This window comes from Peromyscus leucopus, chromosome 16_21 (genome assembly GCF_004664715.2).
Source record: "Peromyscus leucopus breed LL Stock chromosome 16_21, UCI_PerLeu_2.1, whole genome shotgun sequence".
In the NCBI taxonomy this organism is placed as follows: Eukaryota; Metazoa; Chordata; class Mammalia; order Rodentia; family Cricetidae; genus Peromyscus; species Peromyscus leucopus.
The window spans coordinates 6,466,889-6,489,126 of NC_051084.1; the positions used below are offsets into that span (position 1 = coordinate 6,466,889).

Here is a 22,238-nt window from a genome sequence, read left to right on the forward strand (position 1 = left end):
TCTTGAAAAACAAAACAAAACAAACATAAAAGGGGTCTGGGGAGATGGCTGGTGAGTAAAGTACTTTCTATACAAGTATCAAGCTATGAGTTCAGATCCAACCAAACCCCATGTACAAGCTAGGCATGGTAGTACATGCCTGTAACCCAGTACTGAGGTGGGTAGAAACAGGCAGATGCCAGGGGCTCTTTGGTCAGCCAGTCTTGCCAAACTTCCAAGTTTAGGTCAAGTTGGAGACTGTGTCTCAAAGAATAAGGCAGAGAAGTAATGTGGAAAGACATCCAGACATCAGACTCCAGCTTCTGTACGCACCTGCACGTGAGTGCACCCCCCCCCCCCACAAAGGGCTGGCAGTACACTGTTACAAAGCAACAAAAGAAGAGCCAACACACTTTTCATCATTCCCGCACACAGTTGCTAGGAGCATAATCAGTACACCACATCTGAAAGCCACCCTAGCTGTGAAAACTGAAGACATACATAACTTACAACTCAGGAATTCTCCTCTGTGTATAACCAGTGAGACTGCACAGACATCATGACATTCCGAAGAGTGTATATTATCAAAACTGTCCAAAAGTCCAGCAGGGCCAATAAGAGACCGCACAGCACACAGCAGAATACCATGGAGGCAGTGAGAAGCAGTTACATGAAACTGGGATGGCTCCCACTCCATGTCATTGAGAAGAAGAAACCAGATACCAAGAAGTGCATTTTTTAAAGTTTCACTTCTATAAAGCTCAAAAGTGTACTTCTCATAACCAACAAGCCTATCCTGGCCAGCTTTCATTGGAATATGTCAGGGCATGTGACCTAGAACAATGACTCTAACCCTTTAATGTGTACATGAAACGCCTTGCTATCTTGTTAAAATTTGGAAACTGAAGGGGATCCCTAATTCTGCCTTTCAAGCTCCAGTGGCTGCTGGTCTCATAGGGAAGCCTAGCTCAAAGGTGAAAGGCATCCTGCTTTTCTGTGGCTTGTGGAGCCAGTGGACGTTTGGCCTACATGAGTTCAGTCATTGGTGAGAAATTCATATCAGTGCACACGAACACCGCCTGGAGAAAGACTACAGAAAGCAACTGTCCTGTTCCCAACGAGCCATTCCCTTACTGATAAAAATGGAGGTTAAATAATCTTAAAGTAGGCATGCACTATAAAGAAGCAGAGAAAGGGCTGGGAGGTGCCTTGGTGTTTGCTGTGGCCTTGAATGCTCAAGGCCCAGTTCAACCCCCAGCAGTACCATCAAAATGACAGCAAGCCAACAACAACAACAATAAAAAAAAACCACCGAAGACGGTATTTTTAAAAATGAGAAAATAAGCTGGGTGGTGGTGGCGTACGCCTTTAGTCCCAGTACTCAGGAGGCAGAGGCAAGTGGATCTGTGAGTTTGAGGCCAGCCTGGTTTACAGAGGGAGTTCCAGGACAGCCAGGGCTATACAAAGAAACCCTCTCTCTAAAAATAAAACAAACAACAACAAAGAAATTAGAAAGCCCCATTCTTGGATTATTTCCAACCATGTGTATATAAAGAGTACACCTTACACAGACACCTTCACTGTCTTTAAAACGAAAGCTCCCCTCTCAAAAGAGCCGGAACTAATTCAATACCACCATTATGATCAGACATAAAGATTACAATTGAGATTCGTGGGGTTAAAATAAATACAAAATATTCTGACTCACCTTACAAGGGCAAGCAAATTGTCAAGCAGTCTCAGGATCTGCTCTGTGCAGGGGTTACGGAAGATTGGATTTCCACTGGGTGTATAACCCACCAGAAACCCCCCAGTTCTGGCCTCTTCTAGGTCGGAAGGCCAGCTGGTTCGTCTCAACACCCCCAGAATGCTGTGCACACAGAAGGTGATCTACAGAGAAGAGTGAGAAACACAGCAGGGAGTAAGTGCCAAGCCCTGTGACGTGTGACCACGGTGACAGCACAGTGACAGAGGAGAGACAGGAGGAGCCTCTGTCTCCCACCCCAGCAAGATTCCTGTCCTCGTCTTTACGGTCCAGTCCAAGAGGGGTCTTCTCACGGCCATTTTCAGGAGCAGTGGTGGCTCTGGAAGCCCCCTTTTCATTAGGATGTCTTTGCAAGGGTTTAATGACCCTCTCACAGTACCTTGGGTAGAGGGTGGCTTAGATGAGCTCTCCCATCAATGTGTTTGAACTGCCATTTTGACCTTTGGCCCTCCAGCTGGGACTCAACAGCTTGCGTCCTAACCCCCACCCCTCATGCCAGGCTGATCACGTGGCTCTCACCACAGTGGCTGATTTGCAACCTGGCACACTGGAAAGCCTCAGGTTTTCCAGGTTTCAAGGTTTGGCCATCACTTAGGACTTCACATGCCAGAGAGCAATAATAGCAGGGGGGACTCACCCTGCGACAAGTTCTGACCTACTTCCTCATTACACCTCCAGTCTTCCTTAAAGCCCAAATAATGACTTCATAGAAAAGACCATCTGCTCTGCTGTGGGAACTAACTCAAGAATTCAAGACTGAAGAAGAAAAGAAAGGAGAAGCTTAGGGCAGGAGGAAATCCTGGGTCTCTCACCAGTACAGACAAAACACATCGGAGAAACTTGATCAATGGCAACACCCTAACTCCTGCCCGTGGCCAGTGCAGCTTCCCATTCCCAGCAGAATCTTACTCGTGCCCGGTTGGCGCCACATGGATCCTCCGCAGCTGGATCACAGCTTTTCAGATCAGCGCCCACGTAGGCAATGAAGGCATCAACATCCGTCAGCACTCTGGAGGGGGCAAGAAAAGTTACATCATCATTTTTTTAAAGACAAAGAGTTACTTTTAGCTAAGTGTATAGTGTGCCTGTGTGTGGGCATGTGTATGTGAGTGCAGGTGAAGGCTAACGGAGGCCATTGGGTCCCCTGGAATTAGTTACAGGCAGCTGTGAGCAGGTCCCCCTGAGTTCAGTATTTAGCACTGAACTCTGGTTGTCTGGAAAAGCAGTAAGCTCTCATAAGCACTGAGCCATCCATCCAGTCCCACACAAGGGTCTAAAAAAAATCTTTTTTTTGGAGTGTTTGCTTGCATCTATGTCTGTGCACAAGTGTGTCTGGTACTGCAGAGGTCAGGAAAGAGCACTGGATTCCTTGGGCCTGGAGCTACAGATGGTTGTGAGACACCAAGTAGGTGCTTGGAAATGGATGAACTTGGGTCCTCTCCAAGAGCAATAAATGTCCTTTTGACATTTAAGCCATCTCTCTAGCCCCTCAGATTTTTTTTTAATTCCCTCTGAGACAGGGTCTACCTGGCCTGGAATTCACTATGTATACCAGGCTGGCCTCGAACTCAGACTGGTGTATGCTTCTGCTGGAATTAAAGGCATACACCAACACAGCTTCCCTGTATCATGACTTTAAGGAAGGACAATTTCCTCCACAAGAGCTAATAGTAGATAGACCAACCATGATCATCACAGGTTTATAATCCCAGCACTTGAGAGGAAGAGGACAATGAGGATCAGGAGTTGAAGGTTATCCTAGGCTACAGGTGACCCTAACTCAAGAAAGCAAATTAAAACCTAACAGAGTATCAGACCCCAAACATAGTTTTGTGTTTTATTTTTGTTTTTGGCTTTTTGAGACAGGGTTTCTCTGTGTAGCCCTTGCTGTCCTAGAACTCACTCTGTAGTCCAGGCTGGCCTCAACAGACAGAGATCTGCCAGCCTCTGACTCCCGAGTGCTGGGATTAAAGGCATGTGCTTAATCACATGAATTATAAGCTGTCATTTGAAAGTTTATGTTAACATTACCACTCCCCAAATCACTGCATATTTTACAAATTAAAAAAGTCAACAAAATAAACAGATTCTCTACTATGGGGCATCACAGGCACCCGGGGCCGCAGACCCCACCGAGGTTCTCTCTCCAGTGGTGCTGAAGCTGCACCACCAACATCACACAGCTCACACGCCCTCATGACCATGCTAACCATCTCTGCCCACTGCCTTCCCTACCACACCTCCATATAGCAAGGAGACATTTCAGAGAAGAGAGTAAATGTTGAGAGAGCTTAAGGTATCACTGATAGTTCGGGCACAGCCCCCAATCTTTACACCCCTCCCCCAGCCTGGCACAGCTCTCGAAATAGACTAGGTCTACCCAAGTACAGTCAGGGTTAGTAGTCCCCAAGATCTCCTGTACCTGCACATTTCTTCAGAAAGCCAGATGTTGACCATTGGTGCCATCAGCTCTTCTAAGAACAACTTCTGTCGCTCATAATTCTTAAACTGGTTGCTAATGAGAACCAGGGCTTCCATGAGGGCACTCTTCTCCATCTGGGTCAGGAGCAGCTCATTGGAGAGGAGCTGCTTCACATGGCTATAAAGCATGTCAAAATTGGGCTGCATATCACAAAGAAAAAAGGCCTGACTTTCAGAGAGACGGGCCACTCAAGGATACCAGGAAACCCAGACAGTCTCTGGGAGATCAGGACTGTGTATTCTGTGCTAATGTTTGTCGCTGTCGGCAGCTGTGTCTGGTGCTTTTCTACATCAGTGTTACTATAGCTTCATCAAAATCAATCTATTGCTTACACACAGAAACAGCTACTATGCACTCAGAGAAGCAATTTCAATGTAATCTTTTTATGTGGACTAATGTTAACTTTTTAAAGAATCGCCACAAAATTGCTGAAATCTGCATCTGGCTTCTCTCAAAAATCAGACAACTACTTGGAACTGAGAACATCAGGGTGACAGGGCAGTCATTTATAGGGCAAACTCACTCACACAGAAATGAGCTGTGCATCTTGAGGGGCAGATTCAGTTAAATTTAAACTGTATCATTAAGTTAGGGGTTCTCAACCTGTGGGTAACGACCCTTTTTGGGGTCACATATCAGATATCCTGCATATCAGATATTTACATTACAATTCATAACAGTAGCAAAATTACAGTTATGAAGTAGCCATGAAATCATTGTATGGTTGGGGTCAGCACCACATGAGGAGCTGTGTTAAAGGGTCACAGCGTCAGGAAGGGTGAGGACCTTTGTAAAGGAAGAACACAGCAATTCAAGAAAGCTCTCTACACACAGGACTCAGCGGCGGCACAGCCGGCGCCCACAGCTCACCAGAACAAGGTCAGGGTAGTCCCGGCACATCTTGTTGATGGAGGAACAAGCGTGTCTCCTCACATTCCTCACTGCACGAGTCCTGGGGGCCTAGAGAGACATTCCCAAACGCAGAGATACTTTCAATACAAATCATTAATGCAGCGGAAAGCCATGTGACAGTCAGCAGAGTCACAGTCCGTGTCTAAGGGTAAAATGAAGTGAGATTCACAGTCTCCATGAACCTGTGTGTTCAGATTTGCCCTAGGATGTCTCCAGAAGAACATCATATGATTATATGTTTTGCTAATCCTTCCATACATACAAAAATCAAGGTTAAATATGAGTATGAGGTATTCATACCTAAGCTTACAAGAAGTTAGAATCTGATAGTTTAATGAATGGTCTCAGCTGGGCATGGTGACGCATGCCTATAATCCTAGCACTGGGAGGCAGAGGCAGGAAGGCCCAGTGTAAGGCCAGCCTGAGATGTACAGTAAGACCCTGCTTCAAAAAGTAACCCAAAATAAGAAGAGAAAACATGGTCTTACCTTACTTTCTCCAACAGTTTCAAAAGTAACAGATGAAAAGAGCTGAGGGGAGGAGAAAAGAAATGTTCACTGCTGTGTTTTTAAACGAACACGAATTCCCAACAAACTGCAAGTCCACCCTTGGCATCGATCTGGTGGCAGTGGAGGTGGCGGGCAGCTTCCCATCAGTGTCGTGAAACTTCCTCAGTCCACTCTCTCAGGAACCTATCTCTACAGGAGCCTCAGGAGCCCTATCTTTGCCTCTGCAACATGTATCAAGTAGAAGGTGGGGATTCTCAGACTGATCAGGCTGAGGCAGCACCTACAGCTCAGCCAAGGACATGTCTCTGTCTATTTTCAATCAAGAAGAGATAGATGACCACCCGAGTCCATTTGTAACTGCCCCTCTGCATGAAACCACAGGACCCTCCACCTCTTGGTGAGCCCTGCTGCAGCTGGCCTGCTCCTCAAGGTGCTGCTGCGTGTGCACAGCACTGTCTTCCTCTCCCTGGCCAGCTCTTCCTTCTGGGACCCGCAGGGTGGGGTTTCTTTCCCTCTGTGCTGCTCCTCTACTGATGCTGACACCGCATCCCCTGCTAGAGCCAGACCCTCCCAGGTGACCATGCAGGTCCTGTTCCCCTGCTAGAGCCAGACCCCTCCCAGGTGACCATGCAGGTCCTGTTCCCCTGCTAGAGCCAGACCCCTCCCAGGTGACCATGCAGGTCCTGTTCCCCTGCTAGAGCCAGACCCTCCCAGGTGACCATGCAGGTCCTGTTCCCCTGCTAGAGCCAGACCCCTCCCAGGTGACCATGCAGGTCCTGTTCCCCTGCTAGAGCCAGACCCCTCCCAGGTGACCATGCAGGTCCTGTTCCCCTGCTAGAGCCAGACCCTCCCAGGTGACCATGCAGGTCCTGTTCCCCTGCTAGAGCCAGACCCCTCCCAGGTGCACACACAGGTCCTGTTCCCCTGCTAGAGCCAGACCCCTCCCAGGTGCACACGCAGGTCCTGTTCCCCTGCTAGAGCCAGACCCCTCCCAGGTGACCATGCAGGTCCTGTTCCCCATGGCTAAATGTCTAGTCTTTTTCCTTTGCTTTTTATATTTATTTATTCATTTTATGTATATGAGTGTTTTGTCTGTGTATGCCTACATCACATGCATTCCAGGTGCCTGAGACCAGTACAAGTGAGTAAAGATTCTCTGGAACTTGAATAACAGGTGGTTGTGAGCTACCATGTGGGTGCTGGGAACTGAACTCTAGTCCTTTGCAAGAACAGTAAGCGTCCTCAAACATCATTCCAGCCATCCTACACTTCCAGTCTTGGGGCATCGCCCCCTAAAGTTCAGACATTTAAATTCCAGTCACCAATATTGAGAGCTGTCATAAGTTTAATGTATTACATTAACTTCAGATGCCCTGAATCACTAAACCAGAAAACTGCAAAATTATCCATGCTGTCCCCATCTCTCACGATTCCCACCAGCCATCCAACAGCACACTTGGGAAGCTTCCTCGGTTCCCCTTTCTGCTTCCTAGCATCGAAGTCTATTCATTGCAATACCATATGGGTAGGTACAGTGTCTGTCTATGTGCCTTTTCCACAATGGTCCTGAACCATACATAAGGTACTAGCATAGTGCTTGATCCACAGGAAGTACCAAGCCAGTCATCTGATAACTCCACACATACGCCTGCCTGCCTCTTGACCAGCTCATAACATACACTTTCAAACAGTTACAAAAGGTGACTCAAGTTTTAAAACAAAATTTGCAAAGAAGACAGGCTTATACCTTAGAGAAAACATGGGGCAGGAACTCAGGTTTGTATGTGACAAACGGGAAAAGTGCTGAGACATTGGTGAGGACACAGGACAGGATGAGGGGATCCTTCATCTCAAAGTTCAAAACCATCTGCAGCAGCTCTATCCCTTCATTAACCGGGACCTCCTATAACAGACAGGAGAAAGAAGTCAATAGGTCCTCAGCTCAAGGACCACCACCACAAGCACTACATTTCCTTCATACTCTAGGCTATAAATAAATAATGTAGTTAGCATAGGTGACTGAATCAAGCGCATGCACAAGAAGTGTGTTAGTGTGTTGCTGGGAACTGAACCCAGAGCATTGTGTACCAGGACAATGCTTTATCACTGGCTAAGCTCACTTCTTCCCCCACTGCCCACGCTTTGTATCTTGAGACAGTTTGTTTTCCATGCTGGCCCTGAACTCTGTCTGGAGCCCAAGGTAACTTTGAACTTGTAATCCTTCTGCCTCAGCTTCCTATGTAGCTGGGAATCTAAGCCTGTACTATGAGGTCCAGCTTATGCACTGCTTTTCAACTGTTCAAGTCTAAACAACTGTCCCACTTTATTAAAATATTTCTGCTGGGCAGTGTTGGTGCACGCCTTTAATTTCAGTACTCGGGAGGGAGAGGCAGTCATATCTCTGTGAGTTTGAGGATAGCCTGGTCTACAGCGTGAGTTCCAGGACAGCCAGAGCTACAGAGAAATACTGTCAGGGCTGGAGAGAAGGCTCAGTGGTTAAGAGCACAAGCTGCTCTTCCAGACCCAGGTTTAATTCCCAGCACTCACATGGCAGCTCATATCTGTTTGTAACTCCAGTTCCAGGACTTCTGAGACCCTCATACAGACATACATACAGGTAAAACAATAATGAACATAAAATTTAAAAATTATATACATATAAAAAAAGAAACCTTGTCTTGAAAAAACAAAACAAATACCATAAATGATGGTAATATGTACCACAATAGGGACATATCACTTCCTACCAGTAAAACACATGTACACATTGTTACAAGTTCAAGGCCAGCCAAGCTGCACAGCAAGACTCTGTCTCAAGTAAATAAGTAAAATAAATCCTTTTGCTTAAATTTCCAATTAGTTAATTTGAATAAAAGATTGTAGGGGAATGCCTAAATTTACTGTGTCAAGTTATATTTTTCTTTTAAAAATTTATTGTTATTATCTGTGTATACATGTGTGCACTCGCTAAGCTGCTTCTCCTTATAGTGGAGGTGAAAAATGGACAGCCTGCAAACTGACTAGCAAACAGAGGCAGCTTGAAGCCTGTCACTTTTACACACATGGAGACAAACACTAGAGGCTTCCTGAAGAAGATAACCTTATCACACACATATTCATCAATACTTCCCTTCCAAGACTAACTCTAACCCAGGATTAGGGCTAAAGCTAAGAGGTCACGTGCAAGGCCTGAGATTAAATCGTCAGCAATACAGTGAAAAGAAAAATGAAGGGCTGTTACAAAATCTAGCCACAGCCAACAGGCACCTGCCCTCAAACACTCTCTGACTTCAGACAGACACGGACAAACCCTGAGGAGTCTGTCTCCTGTTTCCATGCCCATTGGAGGTGCCTGACCTCAACAGAAAGGGAGGCAGGAGAGGACTGCTTCCTTGATTGAGAAATGGTTTTCTTGACGTACGTACATACCACACTTACTCTTAAGACAGGGTTTCCCTGTATAACAGTCCTGGTTGTCCTGGAACTTGCTTTGTAGACCAGGCTGGCCTTGAACTCAGAGACCTGCCTGCCTCTGCCTCCTGAGCACAGGGATTAAAAGCGTGTGCCACCACCACCTAGCAACACACTTACTCTGTCAAGTATAACCTAACCTGTAAAAAAACACAACTTGGGAAAAAAAAAATGCAGAATCCAAGGTTTTGCTACATTGTGGACCAAACTTAGAATGTCTTCATTTCAAACTGAAAAGCAGGTGACATTAGTCACCCTGAGATCTAATTTGGAAGGACTTGTTTACTCAGCTAACCCAGAACACACCATGGTGCAAATACTCCCAAACTAGCTGTGACTGAATGAATCTGGACTGAATGAATACGGACAATACAGCATATGCCGCTGTCCAGTTAATCACAGCTCAGGGAATGTTCTAACTGAAGGTGAACAGGCGACAAGAAGGACAGCGGGACAAGCCACCACTAGTCATTATTCTGGGAGGACAAAGGCACCCACACCAGTATCATGCTTCTTTGCCTGCCATAGCCAAGAAAGCTGCTTTATGAAGAGCAGCTCTGGTGATGCTCCAGGAGGCTTCTGTCACTGTCCTAGCTACAGCCTCCATGTGGCTCCCACGCACTACCCGGCTCAACCAACCATCCCCTCAAAATGGACACGGATGCTGAAGGGCTTAGTGTCACAGACCTGAGTTTTGGTCTCAGTTATAGCATTTATTGCCTGTGAACTTGAATATGTATTTAAACATCTCTAAATCTGTTTTCTCTTTTGTAAGATGCACATCCATAGGTTTCCCTATCCATCTACCAGTTTACAAAAGATCAAAAATTATTCAGTCAGCATGGGAAAGTTACTTACTTCTTTGTCTATTGTTCGAAACATCTGGTTGATGACACTTTCCAAGAAAAAAGTCATGGCTTCCCACTGTGCATATGATGACGAGAAGATAGAGCAAAGGCCTCCCTCTCCAGTTCCAGCTGTAGGGCACACTTGGGAGAGATGCATGCAAACACTTGTCAGTGTGGGAGGATAGCAGAGCAAGGAGACAACCAGGGTCTCAACGACCACTTGGTCATTTCAGCGGCAAAAGAGCAGGGAGATCTGACAGCCCCAATTTTGGAAAAAACAAAACAAAACAAAGAACCCCCCCCCCCTTGTGAGGACTGAGAAGGCGGCTCTCTCCTTCCACCGCCTCCCAGGAACACAGATGAGAATATGCATGGAAGTCAATGTGTGGCTTACAAAGCGTTTGAAAAACATTAATTGCTACCCTTGACAGATGGCGATCTAGGAGACTCCAAATAATAAAATACCTGAGCTCATAAAGAATTATCCCAAGCTGGGCTGTTGCTCAGCAGCAGCATTCTTAACATTTATTTACAGGTCCTGGGTGAGTCCCCTGAGGGTTAGGGGTGGTGAGAGTGTGGGTGGGCATTGAAATCCTGGCTCTCAAGGGCTGAGGACAGTTGAGTCTGAGAACAGCTTAGGCTACACAGCAAGTTCTAGGCCAGCCTAAGTTATACAAAAAGACCCTGTTTCAAACACATATATGTAAGCGTGCGCAGACACAGACCCCAACACCAACAACAGAAATAAAAGAACAATTCTTCCAATAAGGAAATTACTTAAGCTATAAAATGCTGCTTCACATCCAATAGTCTCATAGCAATTCTCAGGGCTACATCTAGAGAAAGGTGCTAGGGTCCAAGTTCATAAGCATCACCCAAACAGATGAGCCAGGGAGAAGTCACAGACAGAGATGGATAGGTTGACTGTCAGCCTCCATAGAGCGTTGTCTCGAACAGTCAAGTCACCCCACCTTCAGTGGGATCAAACCCTCACAAGTGAAGGCTAGAGCCCACAACTCACACCGTCAGTGCCATCACCGGGCCGTGCCATACACTTGCATGTCCATATGCCTAACCAGAAACTCTTCCTGAATGTAGGCCTAGTGCTATACATTGGCACTCGGCTGAAGCAAAAGTCAGGTCTAGACATGCAGTCTGATTAACGGTATCACTGAAAGAAAGTAAAACCAACCACCGTGGATTCTACCACAAGAGCCAAACAAAGACAAAGCTGAGAGGGCAGGGTGGCTTCACTGTGATCCAAACAACAGCCGAGACCCAGGACTGTCTGCTCTTCCTCTGCGAGCAAAGCGAAGTAAGTACTACCTAGGGGGATGGAAGCGGGCAGTGGGCCAAGTGACTTTGTAACAGTATTAGCATATTGCTCTAACACGTGTGTACAGTTTTCATACAGCATTAACATTTAGCAATAAAGGACAAAAAGCAGAAACTAACATTTCACAGGTCCCGTGTCAATGGGAGCCGACAGCTGGTACTTGAGCCACTCTGCGGCCATCTGGAAGCTGGTCTTAGGATCCAAGCGACATACCCATCTCAACACCTCTCCTTGCTGGGCTCGGGAGGCTGACAAGAAAAGGACATGAATCAACACTGGCACACAGTGCTCATTTATCTGTGGTCACTGGTTTGCACACCCATGTTCTAGATCCAAAAGAGGTTCTTTTCTTTCTTTCTTTCTTTCTTTCTTTCTTTCTTTCTTTCTTTCTTTCTTTCTTTCTTTCTTTCTTTCTTTCTTTCTTTCTTTCTTTCTTTCTCTCTCTCTCTCTCTCTCTCTCTCTCTCTCTCTCTCTCTCTCTCTCTCTCCCTCCCTCTTTCTTTCTCTCTCTCTCTCTTTCTCTCTTTCTTTCTTTCTTTCTCTCTCTCTCTCTCTCTCTCTCTCCCCCCCCTCTCTCTTTGGGGGGGGGGGACAGTTTGAGACAGGGTTTCACTCTGTAGACCAGGCTGGCCTTGAACTCACAGAGATCCACCTGCCTCTACTTCCCAAGTGCTGGGATTAAAGGTGTGGGCCACCGCCTAGTTTTTTTGTTCTGTTTTTTTTTTTCTTCTAGATTTCTTGAATTAATGATCCTAAAATCTTAAAAAAAAAAAAAAAAATTACCCCTGAAAATGTCTCGCCAGCTAGATCCTGTAACCAGCATTTTTACTGAAGGTAAAAGGAGCAGCTAGACAGGATGAAAGATGGTCTGGCTACTGTGGAGAACCGCCTTATTTCTCAAAAGTTCAACATGGGACAGTGGTGGAAAGGATAAATACAATTCATGGGCATCGAGTACACCATGCCGAAATGTGGGGATGGTAGTACAAAGAATAATACAACACACGGCACAGAACACATGGTGCTGAAATGCGGTACCGGCATCATCCGCAATAAAAATCTGGAACTTAGGAGGATTGCTTTCCAGGTTTGAGGATACATCACACCATGATTACAGGGTTACAGGAGGAGATGCCATTCTGAAAGTGTGCTAGAAGGAAGTTTCAGGCACTTACAATTGAAGAAAGCATTGAAGTCCTCATCACTATCAAAATCAAATCGAGAATATTCACAGCTGGGGCTGTCTGTCTTAGAAGGAAAGCCCATCTGAAATGAGAAAGACAATCAGTGGGGCAGGGGTAAGAATGGACCTACTGAATGAAGACTATGTAGCCTTCAGCAGCCAAAGGCCTTCCTGATGCACCTAAGAGGCACTATGTGTTAGCATGACAGTAACTACTTCTGTTCTCCCCTGAATCCAGCCAGCTCCCCAGCTCCAATACTCTAGAGAGTGCTGAAAAAAAAAAAAAAAAAAAAAAAAAAACCACAGCCAGCTGGTATGCTCCTCTAGATTCCTCAGGGACAATAACTTCTGGGGTTCATTTAAGGTCCAAGTATGAACACAGCTCAAGAAGAAGTACTAATTCCATATGCAACCGAGTTGAAGGATCAGCAATTGCTTGTTTCATCATATACTAATCAAGCAAGCTGTATATGATGGCACACATCAACAATCCCAGCATTTGAGAAGAGGCAAAATGATTTCATCTCTCTGCAAGTTCAAGGCTAGCCTTGTCTACATAGTGCTTGCAGGCCAGACTGGGTTACAGTGAGAGGTTGTCTCAAAAACAAACAAAAACCAAAACATAAAAACTCAAACAATAAATGAAAAAGTACCATAAAACCATAGCAAAACCAGAACACAGTCAGTATGTGCTAGATAAATTCTTGAGGAAACAGAGTCCCAGTCTCTGATTTTACACCTTCTGATGAGGGCTGGGGTGTGTTTGTATTATGTGTGTGCATCTTTACTTCCTGGAAGGAAGGTAAGAAGGAAGGAAGGAAGGGAAGGGAAGCAGGAGGCGGGAAGGAGGGAAGGAGGGATCTGAGAGTTTCACAAGTCAGCCTAGAAACAAGTCTCTGAAGGGAGAGCACTCAGGGCTGCTACCCTCACTCCTCACATGCATTCCCAACTTGCACAAGACCTTCAGAAACAATCCTTAGATATTATTCCATCTGAGAATCCACCTGATTCCCCCCTCATGTATTTCCAGAACATTCTGCTAAATCTGCTTTTAATTCCTTAGCAGCAATTAGCTCATGGCTCTATTGTTTTCTTAGCACTTCACTCCATACTTCATATTTAAGTGTTCTAAATAAAGGAAGAACAGGTATAATGACCATTCCGAACTACTTTCTTCCTCAATAAGAAAATCTTCTCAGAGGATTTAGATTTAGAGAGTAACTGATATCAATCAAAGTCTTATGTCTACTCAGCAACACTCTACAATTTAGGATTCCCATTACTTACCTTGACTAAGTTGGTCATAGATGCACGAAGGTATTTTGGTATTATTGCTAACAGCGATGGATCACGGGATAGAATCTCATGCCTAAAGAGGGCTCCCCAGGTCATATGGGTCGAAGAGCGTAGAAACTAAACCAAAACAAAAACCCTACGGTTCAGCTTAAGGGGTTGGATATTAGCTGAGCAAGATCATCACTCAAATTGTCCTCAGGAGGAAATAGCTGCATTTCGCAATCACTTATGCAGTGCATCACAACTGGATAATGACACAGAGGGTCAGGTGCGAGTCCTGGAGCACGAGCAGGACATCACTTAACCCTTTCTGTGTTCAGCGGGTACTAGGATCACGGAGCCACAGAAGAAAAACCTTGCATTTAAAATTGTTCTTGTTTAAATCACCTGGGCCACAAACCCATCTCATGGAGCGCAAGCAGAACACCATCTGCGGGGAAACCTGTGCCCGAGACAGTGACAGCTGGAGGAGGAGACCCAGTAATTCTTCTCTGAATGTTCACTTTTTATATTGTGTGTGGCTCTGTGTGGTACAGCCAGAGGTCAGAAGTTGGTTCTCCCCGTCACTGTACATATGTCCCAGGGATGGCGCCTGTGTAGCACGTGCTTCTTACCCCTGAGCCTCCATCAGGGGTAAGTGATGTAGTGATTCCTTAGGTCCAATGGACATTGGCACATAGGCAGGAGATACTCCAGGACACAACACTCGATGTGGGGTGACCATACTAAGTTTGTCAAGTTATTCGTATAACGTTTACCTGACTCGGATGGGTTGTGAAAGCAAGAAAAGACTCCAGGTACTTTCCAAAGTTTCCTGGTGTTTGTATATTAGCATCCAAGCCCTACAGAAGAAAAAGACCACATTAATGGGACTGAGCAGAGAGCAGCTGAAAGGAGATGGCTCAGGGGAGGAGGGAGAATGAGTAATAACCAGACAACAGAAACAACATTTAAGGCTAGATGTACTAGTATATGTCTGTTATCTTAACACTAGGAAAGCTGAGGCAGAAACAGGCCGAGTTTAAAAAATAGACTAAGCTGTCTCAGAAATTAAAAACAAAGGTTATAAGAAAACACCATTAGTCGGATGGTGGTGTCCCAGCATTCAGGAGGCAGAGGCAGGAGGATCTCTATGAGCTTGAGGCCAGCCTAGTCTACAGAGCAAGTTCTAGGACAGCCAGAACTGTTACACAGAGAAACCCTGTCTCAAAAAACAAAAACAAAACAAAACAAAAGAGTCTTATTTCATCAAACCTGTTCTATTTATATTTTTGTGACTCAATCTGTTAAATACTCATTTAATCCAGGTGTGGTTACAGACACCTTTAGTCCCAGCTCTGGGAAACAGAGGCAGGTGGATCTCTGTAAGTCTGAGGCCTGTCTGGTTACACAGTGAGTCCCAGGCCAGCCAGAGCTACATAGTGAGATTCTATGTCAGCAAACAAGCAAACCACCCCCAACCAAAAAGAACATCAGAAGACCCACCACCATCAATCCATGCACCCACGCCCACCTTTTTACTGAAGATATTTGCTCTATGAATCATAGGAATCCTGGCAGAGCAATGCTCATCAACTAACATCAGTGGCCAAGTGCTTCCCTGATTCCTAAGGAAAGGAACCCCAGCAGCCCATGCTCTCCAGAGCACACTTCCCTGATTCCTAAGGAAAGGAACCCCAGGCAGCCCATGCTCTCCAGAGCACACTTGCTCACCAGCAGTGCAGACAGCAGATTGCCCAGTGCGCATAACACCTGACAAAGTCTCTTCAGGAAGAGGTAGTGCTTTTCTACCAAGCCTCCTCCGTCAGCAGTCCTGTTGGAGGAGGAGAATTGTGTGGTTAGTCACACGGCAACAGAGGCAATGAGTTCCCTGGCAGACCTTCTATTGCTGTGCCTTCACCAACACAAACTCAGTGTCTACCAAAGTCAAAGCCAACCACAGGCCACCCTCGGTGGCAGAAGCAGACCTTTGTGAATCCAAGGCCAGCCTGGCTCACATACTGAGCAGACAGCCAAGGCTATACAGAGAGACCATCTCAAAAACAAGCAAACAAGCTGGCATGGCAGCACTTGCCATTGATCCCAGCCCACTGAGAGCCTGGCTTGATCTATATAGCTAGTTCCAGATCAGCCAGGGAGACACAGTGAGACTCTGTTTCAAACAAACAATAAACCAAAATGACAAAACCCAACAATGAAAGATTGATGTAGGATATGGTTTCAATGCAATCTCTTGCCTCATCATTAAACACTCTGATTCTGGACATGAGAAAAGTCCTTACAACTTTAGGACAACTTGAGTTGTGGGACTGAAAGGGACAGGACATCTACCCAGAAGCAGCAGCACAAAAACACCGGCCGAGACCCAGGGAGGTCTTGCAGAGATTCTCTGCACTGGGAGACAGGGTATCAATGTAACAATTTCTTACATCAGGGACCAAAAAAGGATAGAATAAAAGTATTTTGTCAGCCAGGCGGTGGTGGCGCACAACTTTGATCCTAGTACTCGGGAGGCAGAGGCAGAGGGAGCTCTGTGAGTTCGAGGCCAGCCTGGTCTATAAAGTGAGTTCCAGAACAGGCTCCAAAGCTACACAGAGAAACTGTCTCAAAAAAAAAAAAAAAAAAAAAAGTATTTTGTCTTCAGTCAGCCAGATGGCTTAGCAGGTAGTGGCACTTGCCACCAAGCCCAAAGATTTGAGCTCAATTCCTGGAACCTATGGGGGGATAGGACAAAATTGGCTCCCAGAAATTATCCTCTGACCAAATACATACTGTGATGTGTGCCTGTGTATACTTCCAAGCAAATAAAAATAGATAAATAAAATTTAAAAAATATTTTGGTCAAGCATGGTAGTGCACACCTCTAACCTTAGCAAAGATAGGCATGTTTCAGGATTCAAAGTCGCCTGGTCTATGTACTGAGTTCCAGGACAGCCAGCCAGAACTATACAATGAAACCCTGTCTCCAAAAAAACAAAAACAAAAACAAAAACAAAAACAAAAACAAAAAAAAAAAACATACCAAAGCAAATAAAAATTGTCTCACTTTCCTAAATTACTGAGTTTAGGTCTATAATTCACCAGAATCCAAAAGCTCTTCAAAAACAGTAACAACAACAACAAAAATCACAACGAAACAAATTACATCTTAATTTTTTTGGTGGTGAAAATTAGCCTGAGACAAATGAGATTATTCACACTAACAGCAGTGAGTAACAACTCATGTGAATTACAGAAGTAACTGAGACCTGTAGGTAGGACAGGATGAGAAGATGGGTCTCAGGAAAAACCAGAATCTGGAAGGCTGCAGGAAGACAGCATGGCGTGAGGGCTTCCTTGCAGGCTCTGCAGCCTTCCTGCATACTTTGAATCATAAAGCTTTCCTAACTGTGGTGGGTGTGGTGAGTGCCAACTGAGGGAATGCATACAGAACACCTCGGTGAGGATATCAATGGTGCCACAGATTTAAGAGATGGACCTTAGGAGCAGTAACCACAGTGAGAGCCAAAGATATGTTATTCAGGTAACAGGATTCCTTACAAACAGATGAATTCTTCTTAAGAAAGCAAGCCAGAGTTAAATGTCATATTAGAATGGATGGTAAGAGATCACAAGTAACACATTTCTTTCTTACACTCCTTTTCATACTTATCTTTGGGACTCAGATAAAAGCATCAAAAAGAGGGTGGGCCAAGACAGATGGTTTCTATTCTGTCTGTCTGTCTGTCTGTCTGTCTCTCTCTCTCTCTCTCACACACACACACACACACACACACAATATGTAAAAACAAAAACAAAACTGAAGGCCGGAAAAAACATACTGTAGGATCTGGGAGGACTGGGAGGATCTGGGAGGACTGAGAGGAGAGGAAACTGTGGTCAGAATATATTCTCTAAAAAACCTATTATCAATAAAAATCAAAATTATTAAAAAATAAAACTACTGTAGGACTAGGTGGGCTATCAATGATACTTCAGTGTTTCCTCAGCATGTACAAAGCTTGGCATTCAATCTTTTGCACCAAAATAAGCAAAAAACCAAACCAAACCACCTACACTCAGGGCTGGGGGATAGCACCAACAGTTTCTGTCTCTGTATGAGGACCTCTGCAAAACAGGACATGTGCCTGTAACCCTGGTGCAGGGGAATGAAAACAAGTAGCCTTTGGAGCACACTGGCCAGCTAGTCTAGCCAGTGAGTTCCAGGTTCAGTGAAATGCTGGCTCAAAAACACAAAGAACACAGCAATAAAGGAAGACACTGATATCGACCTCTGACCTCCACACGAATCAACATCTATATACACACTATACATAAAATAAAATAAAACAAAACAACAAAAAACCTCAAAACCCCACAACATATTGAAAGGCAAAGACTCACTGTGCAGCAGAGAGAATATAATGCATAGCAACATCTCCAAATAAGATCATCAAGGGTTTCCGGTCATCCAACTTGCCCTGGACCCAATTTTAGGAAAACATGGTCATACATACTAACTATAGTACAAAAAACCCCACACAAAACAAAAAGCAAAACAAGAACAAAAACCCTCATAGTACTGACATTTTCTATACCACTAAATGACATCATAGTAATCTTTATGAATATAAAGTGAATCATAGCTATTTCATGGACCCACTAGCCTAAATGCTCAAAGGATGAAATCCCCAACCCTTCAAACACAATGAGACACACAGCTGAACTGGCTTTAATACATGGTGGTTTAAATGAGCATGTACTATGTCACTGGGGTATCTGAACACTTGGTCCCAGTGGTGGGCCCCGTAGGAGGTGCAGTCTTGCTGTAGAAAGGAGTGGGAAGAGGGGGGGGATCCTTCAGAGCACTTAGCCCTCCCCTTTTCTAGTGCTCTCAGCTTCCAGGCCCTGTCACCACACCCACTGCCATGGTGGACTCTCATCCTTGTGAACCATAAGCCAAAACAAACCATTTTGTCCACTAATACCAAGTGTTCACTCACCTTCCTGCTGACTGCAATGAGCAGACACTCGGCGGCTCCCAACTGCAGTTCCTGTTCATTGAGAAGCAGGCATAGTGTCTCCAGCAGTTTACAGTTCTCCGCAACGATATGATTCAGAGTCACCCAGTCAATGTAGCCTGCTAAAGTATTCAGTGCTGCGATGCTTACTCGACAGTTGGCTTTAGCCTGTGTGAAAACACTTGATTATGAGGCACTGAATTACAATTTACTTTCAAGTTCTGAAAGAAAAATGATTTAAAAAAAGCTGTTTTCCCATAATAATTACTGACAGGGAGCTCAAATTTCTTCCTGATAACACAACCATTTCTGAGCTTTCTCAGCATATGATCAATAAGAACATGTTGGCGAGTGTGGCCATTTCATCTTCCTCAGGAAGTCCCATAAGTCACTGTACCTCCCACTATCGCTAAGCAAGGAAACAAACAAAAGACACCCACGGCCGGGGCCAGCAGAAGGCTGCGGCCATTAGGCACACCTACCCATACCTGAGGCTTTAAGAAGTGTCCTTCCAACTCCACACAGTGCTCTTACCTCCACCTCCTTAGAAGCATCAGCCTTCTGGAAGAAAAGTATAAAGAACCCAAGGGTTTAATGAGGAAAAGGCACACGATCACTTTCTACTCTCTAATAAAGGGCCTGAAAGGATGAGGGTTTACATAGATCCAACTTTTTTGGTTTGTTTTCAGACAAGGTCTTGCTATACAGCTCTGGTGTACATGGAACTCACTATGTAGCCCAGGCTAACCTCAACCTGATGGTATCTCCTACCTCATCCTTTTAACACTGGCAATCAAGAGACTGACCGAAGAACAGGGTAAAGAAAGAAAACTAAGTTTGGGACCACCTATGTATAACTGCAGTATCATGCATCAGGCATGCCACAGTAGTAAATAAGTCATGGCTGCTCTGCATAAATGTGTACAAACACAGCCGATTTTAATCCTATGGATCAAGTTCTAGGACAGCCAGCTGACACAGTGAGAATGTTTCAAATACCTACAACTCCTGAAGGCAAAAGAGAAATAAAAACAAGCGAAAGTCATGACGTCCTGCAGTACTTGAAGGCCATCATTACTGGAGTCCTAAAGGATGTAAGCAATGGCACTCGGTCCAGCTCTACCTTTCACTAACTACACCAATCCTCCACAAGCCCTGCAGCCGTGCAGGCTGGGGATTCGAGCCAATGAGCAAGCTTCTCTCCTCATCACCTGTGGACGGTTTCATACTCTCCTTAATCAGGTTGTGAAGGGACACAAACAGAGCGGGAACTATGAGTGAGTGACACAGAAATTCAAAATGTAGTGCCAGGCAGGTGGTGCCTGTCTATGATCTCAGCATATGGAGGTGGGAGCAGTAGGGTGACATGTTTGAAGCCAACCCTGGGATACATGAGACCAAAGGTGACCTCTTGGTGTGTTCTGATCCTTGGAAGAGCAGCCTGGTTAACAGACTGAGAAAATGGGGCACAGAGTGAAAGAAGGAGACCCTCGAGTATTTATTTCTGATTTATGTGCAAGCCATCACCAAACTGAGCTGCGTTAGCACACACTCTGATGAGTGCAATTGATACGTAGAGACCAACAGACTGCATTAAAGATAGCTATCAACAAGGAAAAAGTTTTCTAAGCAGAGAAAATGTAATTTTTTTTTTTAAGAAAAATGAGAAAGAATCCCAAGAGGATGAGTGGATACAAGGAATTAATACCCAGAAATGTTTTCTTTCTTATTGTTGTTTTTTGAGATAGGGTCTCTCTATGTAGCTCTGACTGGCCAGCAACTAGCCTCAAACAGAGATCTGTCTGCCTCTGCACCCCAAGTGCTGGAAAATAAAGACATGTGGCACATTTTCTAAAATCCACTCACTTATAATTTGTGGTATGTGTCCAGGCACAGAACTGATGTGGAGATCAAAGGATAACAAGAAAATGTTTTGTTTTCTCCCTCTACCAAGTGAGTCTCAGGCTATGAGGCTTGGCAGTAAGTACCCTTACCCACTGTCGTACTTTGCTGGCTTAGAAAATAATTTTTCATCACATAGTGTTGTGAAGCTTTTCCCAGACCTCACTGTATGAAGTGTAGCTCTCCAGGTGCTAACTATTCTGTTTTTGAAACTATTTTTGAGGCAGGTAAGTCTCATTTACTGGACTCTGGCCTTGAACTCTCTTTAGCAGAAGAGAATATTATATACTGACTTTTTACCCTGACGACTGAAATGTTGGGCTGACAGGTGTGAACCACCACACCCAGCATTTAAAAGTTTAAAAGTAGCTGGGCATGGTAGTGGCGCACGCCGTCAGTCCCAGCTCTTGGGAGGCAGAGGCAGGCAGATCTTTGAGTTTGAGGCCAGCCTGGTCTACAGAGTGAGTTCCAGGACAGTTAGGGATGCATAGAGACGCCTCCCCTCAAAAACATGTAAATACTGCTGAGGTCCAAAAACTTTGATCTAGAATTCTTTCAAGAATTAAGGAATATCATCATTAATTTACTGTTATTAGACTATTAAAACTCCTCAAATATGTAGCTGGGAGTGAACTTGAACATCGTTTTTTTGTAGGGCACATGTAGTATGTGCATGTGCGTGTACGTGTGTGTATGTACAGATACCCGTGTATGTGTTTGAGTGATATACAGGCTGTATAAGGTCAATATCACGTGTCTTCTATTTCTCTCCTCCTTATCGTTTCTGAGACAGGGTTTCTCACTGAAGCCAGAGCTCACCAGCTGGCTAGCCTGGTCATCTAGCAAGTTCTGAGGATCCAGCTGTGTCCATTGCTCAGTCCTGGGATTACAGACACCCCGTAACTCAAGTCCACATGCTTGTATGGCAAGAACTTTACCCACTGAACGATCTCCCCAGTTCTTCCCACCCATTGGGTTTTCATTTTATTAATATTATTATTTGTTTTTTTGAGACAGGGTCTCACTATGTAGTTCTGGCTGTCTTCTCCTGGAACTCACTATGAAGACCACACTGGCTCAACCTCACAGAGATCTTCCTGCCTTTGCCTCCAAAGTGCTGGGATTAAAAGCATGAACTACCATGCCCAGCTATCTTTTTCTTTTTAAAAGACTTTTATTTTCACTCCTGTAAATGTGTGTGCCTGCATGAATATATGCCATGTCTGTAAGGGTGTCAGTGGGGGCCAAAGATGGTGTCTGGTCCTCTAGAGACGGAATTACAGTTATGAGCTGCCGTGTGGGTACCAGAAACCAAACACAGGTCCACTACACTCTTTACTGATGAGCCAGCTCTCAAACTCCAGGATTAAATTTCAAATACCTTCTGAAAAATGGCTTCTAAAAACGATAAAGGTGGGAAAGACAATGTCTGTTTTCTGTAGAAAAAAAACCCTCTAAGAACAGAATACCGCATCATGCAGTGACAATTAATACACACTGCAACTGACCCACTGCAAAAGGAACCAGGACCAAAAGAACACCATGATTTATCCGG

General features: G+C 44.9%; 1 protein-coding gene across 1 annotated transcript in view; it reads right to left on the minus strand.

Annotated features, from left to right (window-relative positions):
• The window catches only part of Xpo5 (exportin 5), a 45,504-nt gene that overhangs the window by 16,726 nt on the left and 6,540 nt on the right, over window positions 1-22,238 (minus strand). Inside the window, exons 6-20 of the mRNA XM_028887122.2 lie at window positions 19,316-19,342; window positions 18,764-18,949; window positions 18,165-18,241; window positions 15,495-15,594; window positions 14,540-14,623; window positions 13,773-13,898; window positions 12,478-12,568; window positions 11,422-11,550; window positions 9,977-10,107; window positions 7,395-7,550; window positions 5,627-5,668; window positions 5,097-5,186; window positions 4,167-4,366; window positions 2,654-2,753; window positions 1,688-1,869 (exon numbers count right to left, since the gene is read on the minus strand). Of these exons, the coding sequence (XP_028742955.1) occupies window positions 1,688-1,869; window positions 2,654-2,753; window positions 4,167-4,366; window positions 5,097-5,186; window positions 5,627-5,668; window positions 7,395-7,550; window positions 9,977-10,107; window positions 11,422-11,550; window positions 12,478-12,568; window positions 13,773-13,898; window positions 14,540-14,623; window positions 15,495-15,594; window positions 18,165-18,241; window positions 18,764-18,949; window positions 19,316-19,342 (1,721 nt within the window). The remainder of the gene's footprint in view (window positions 1-1,687; window positions 1,870-2,653; window positions 2,754-4,166; window positions 4,367-5,096; window positions 5,187-5,626; window positions 5,669-7,394; window positions 7,551-9,976; window positions 10,108-11,421; window positions 11,551-12,477; window positions 12,569-13,772; window positions 13,899-14,539; window positions 14,624-15,494; window positions 15,595-18,164; window positions 18,242-18,763; window positions 18,950-19,315; window positions 19,343-22,238) is intronic.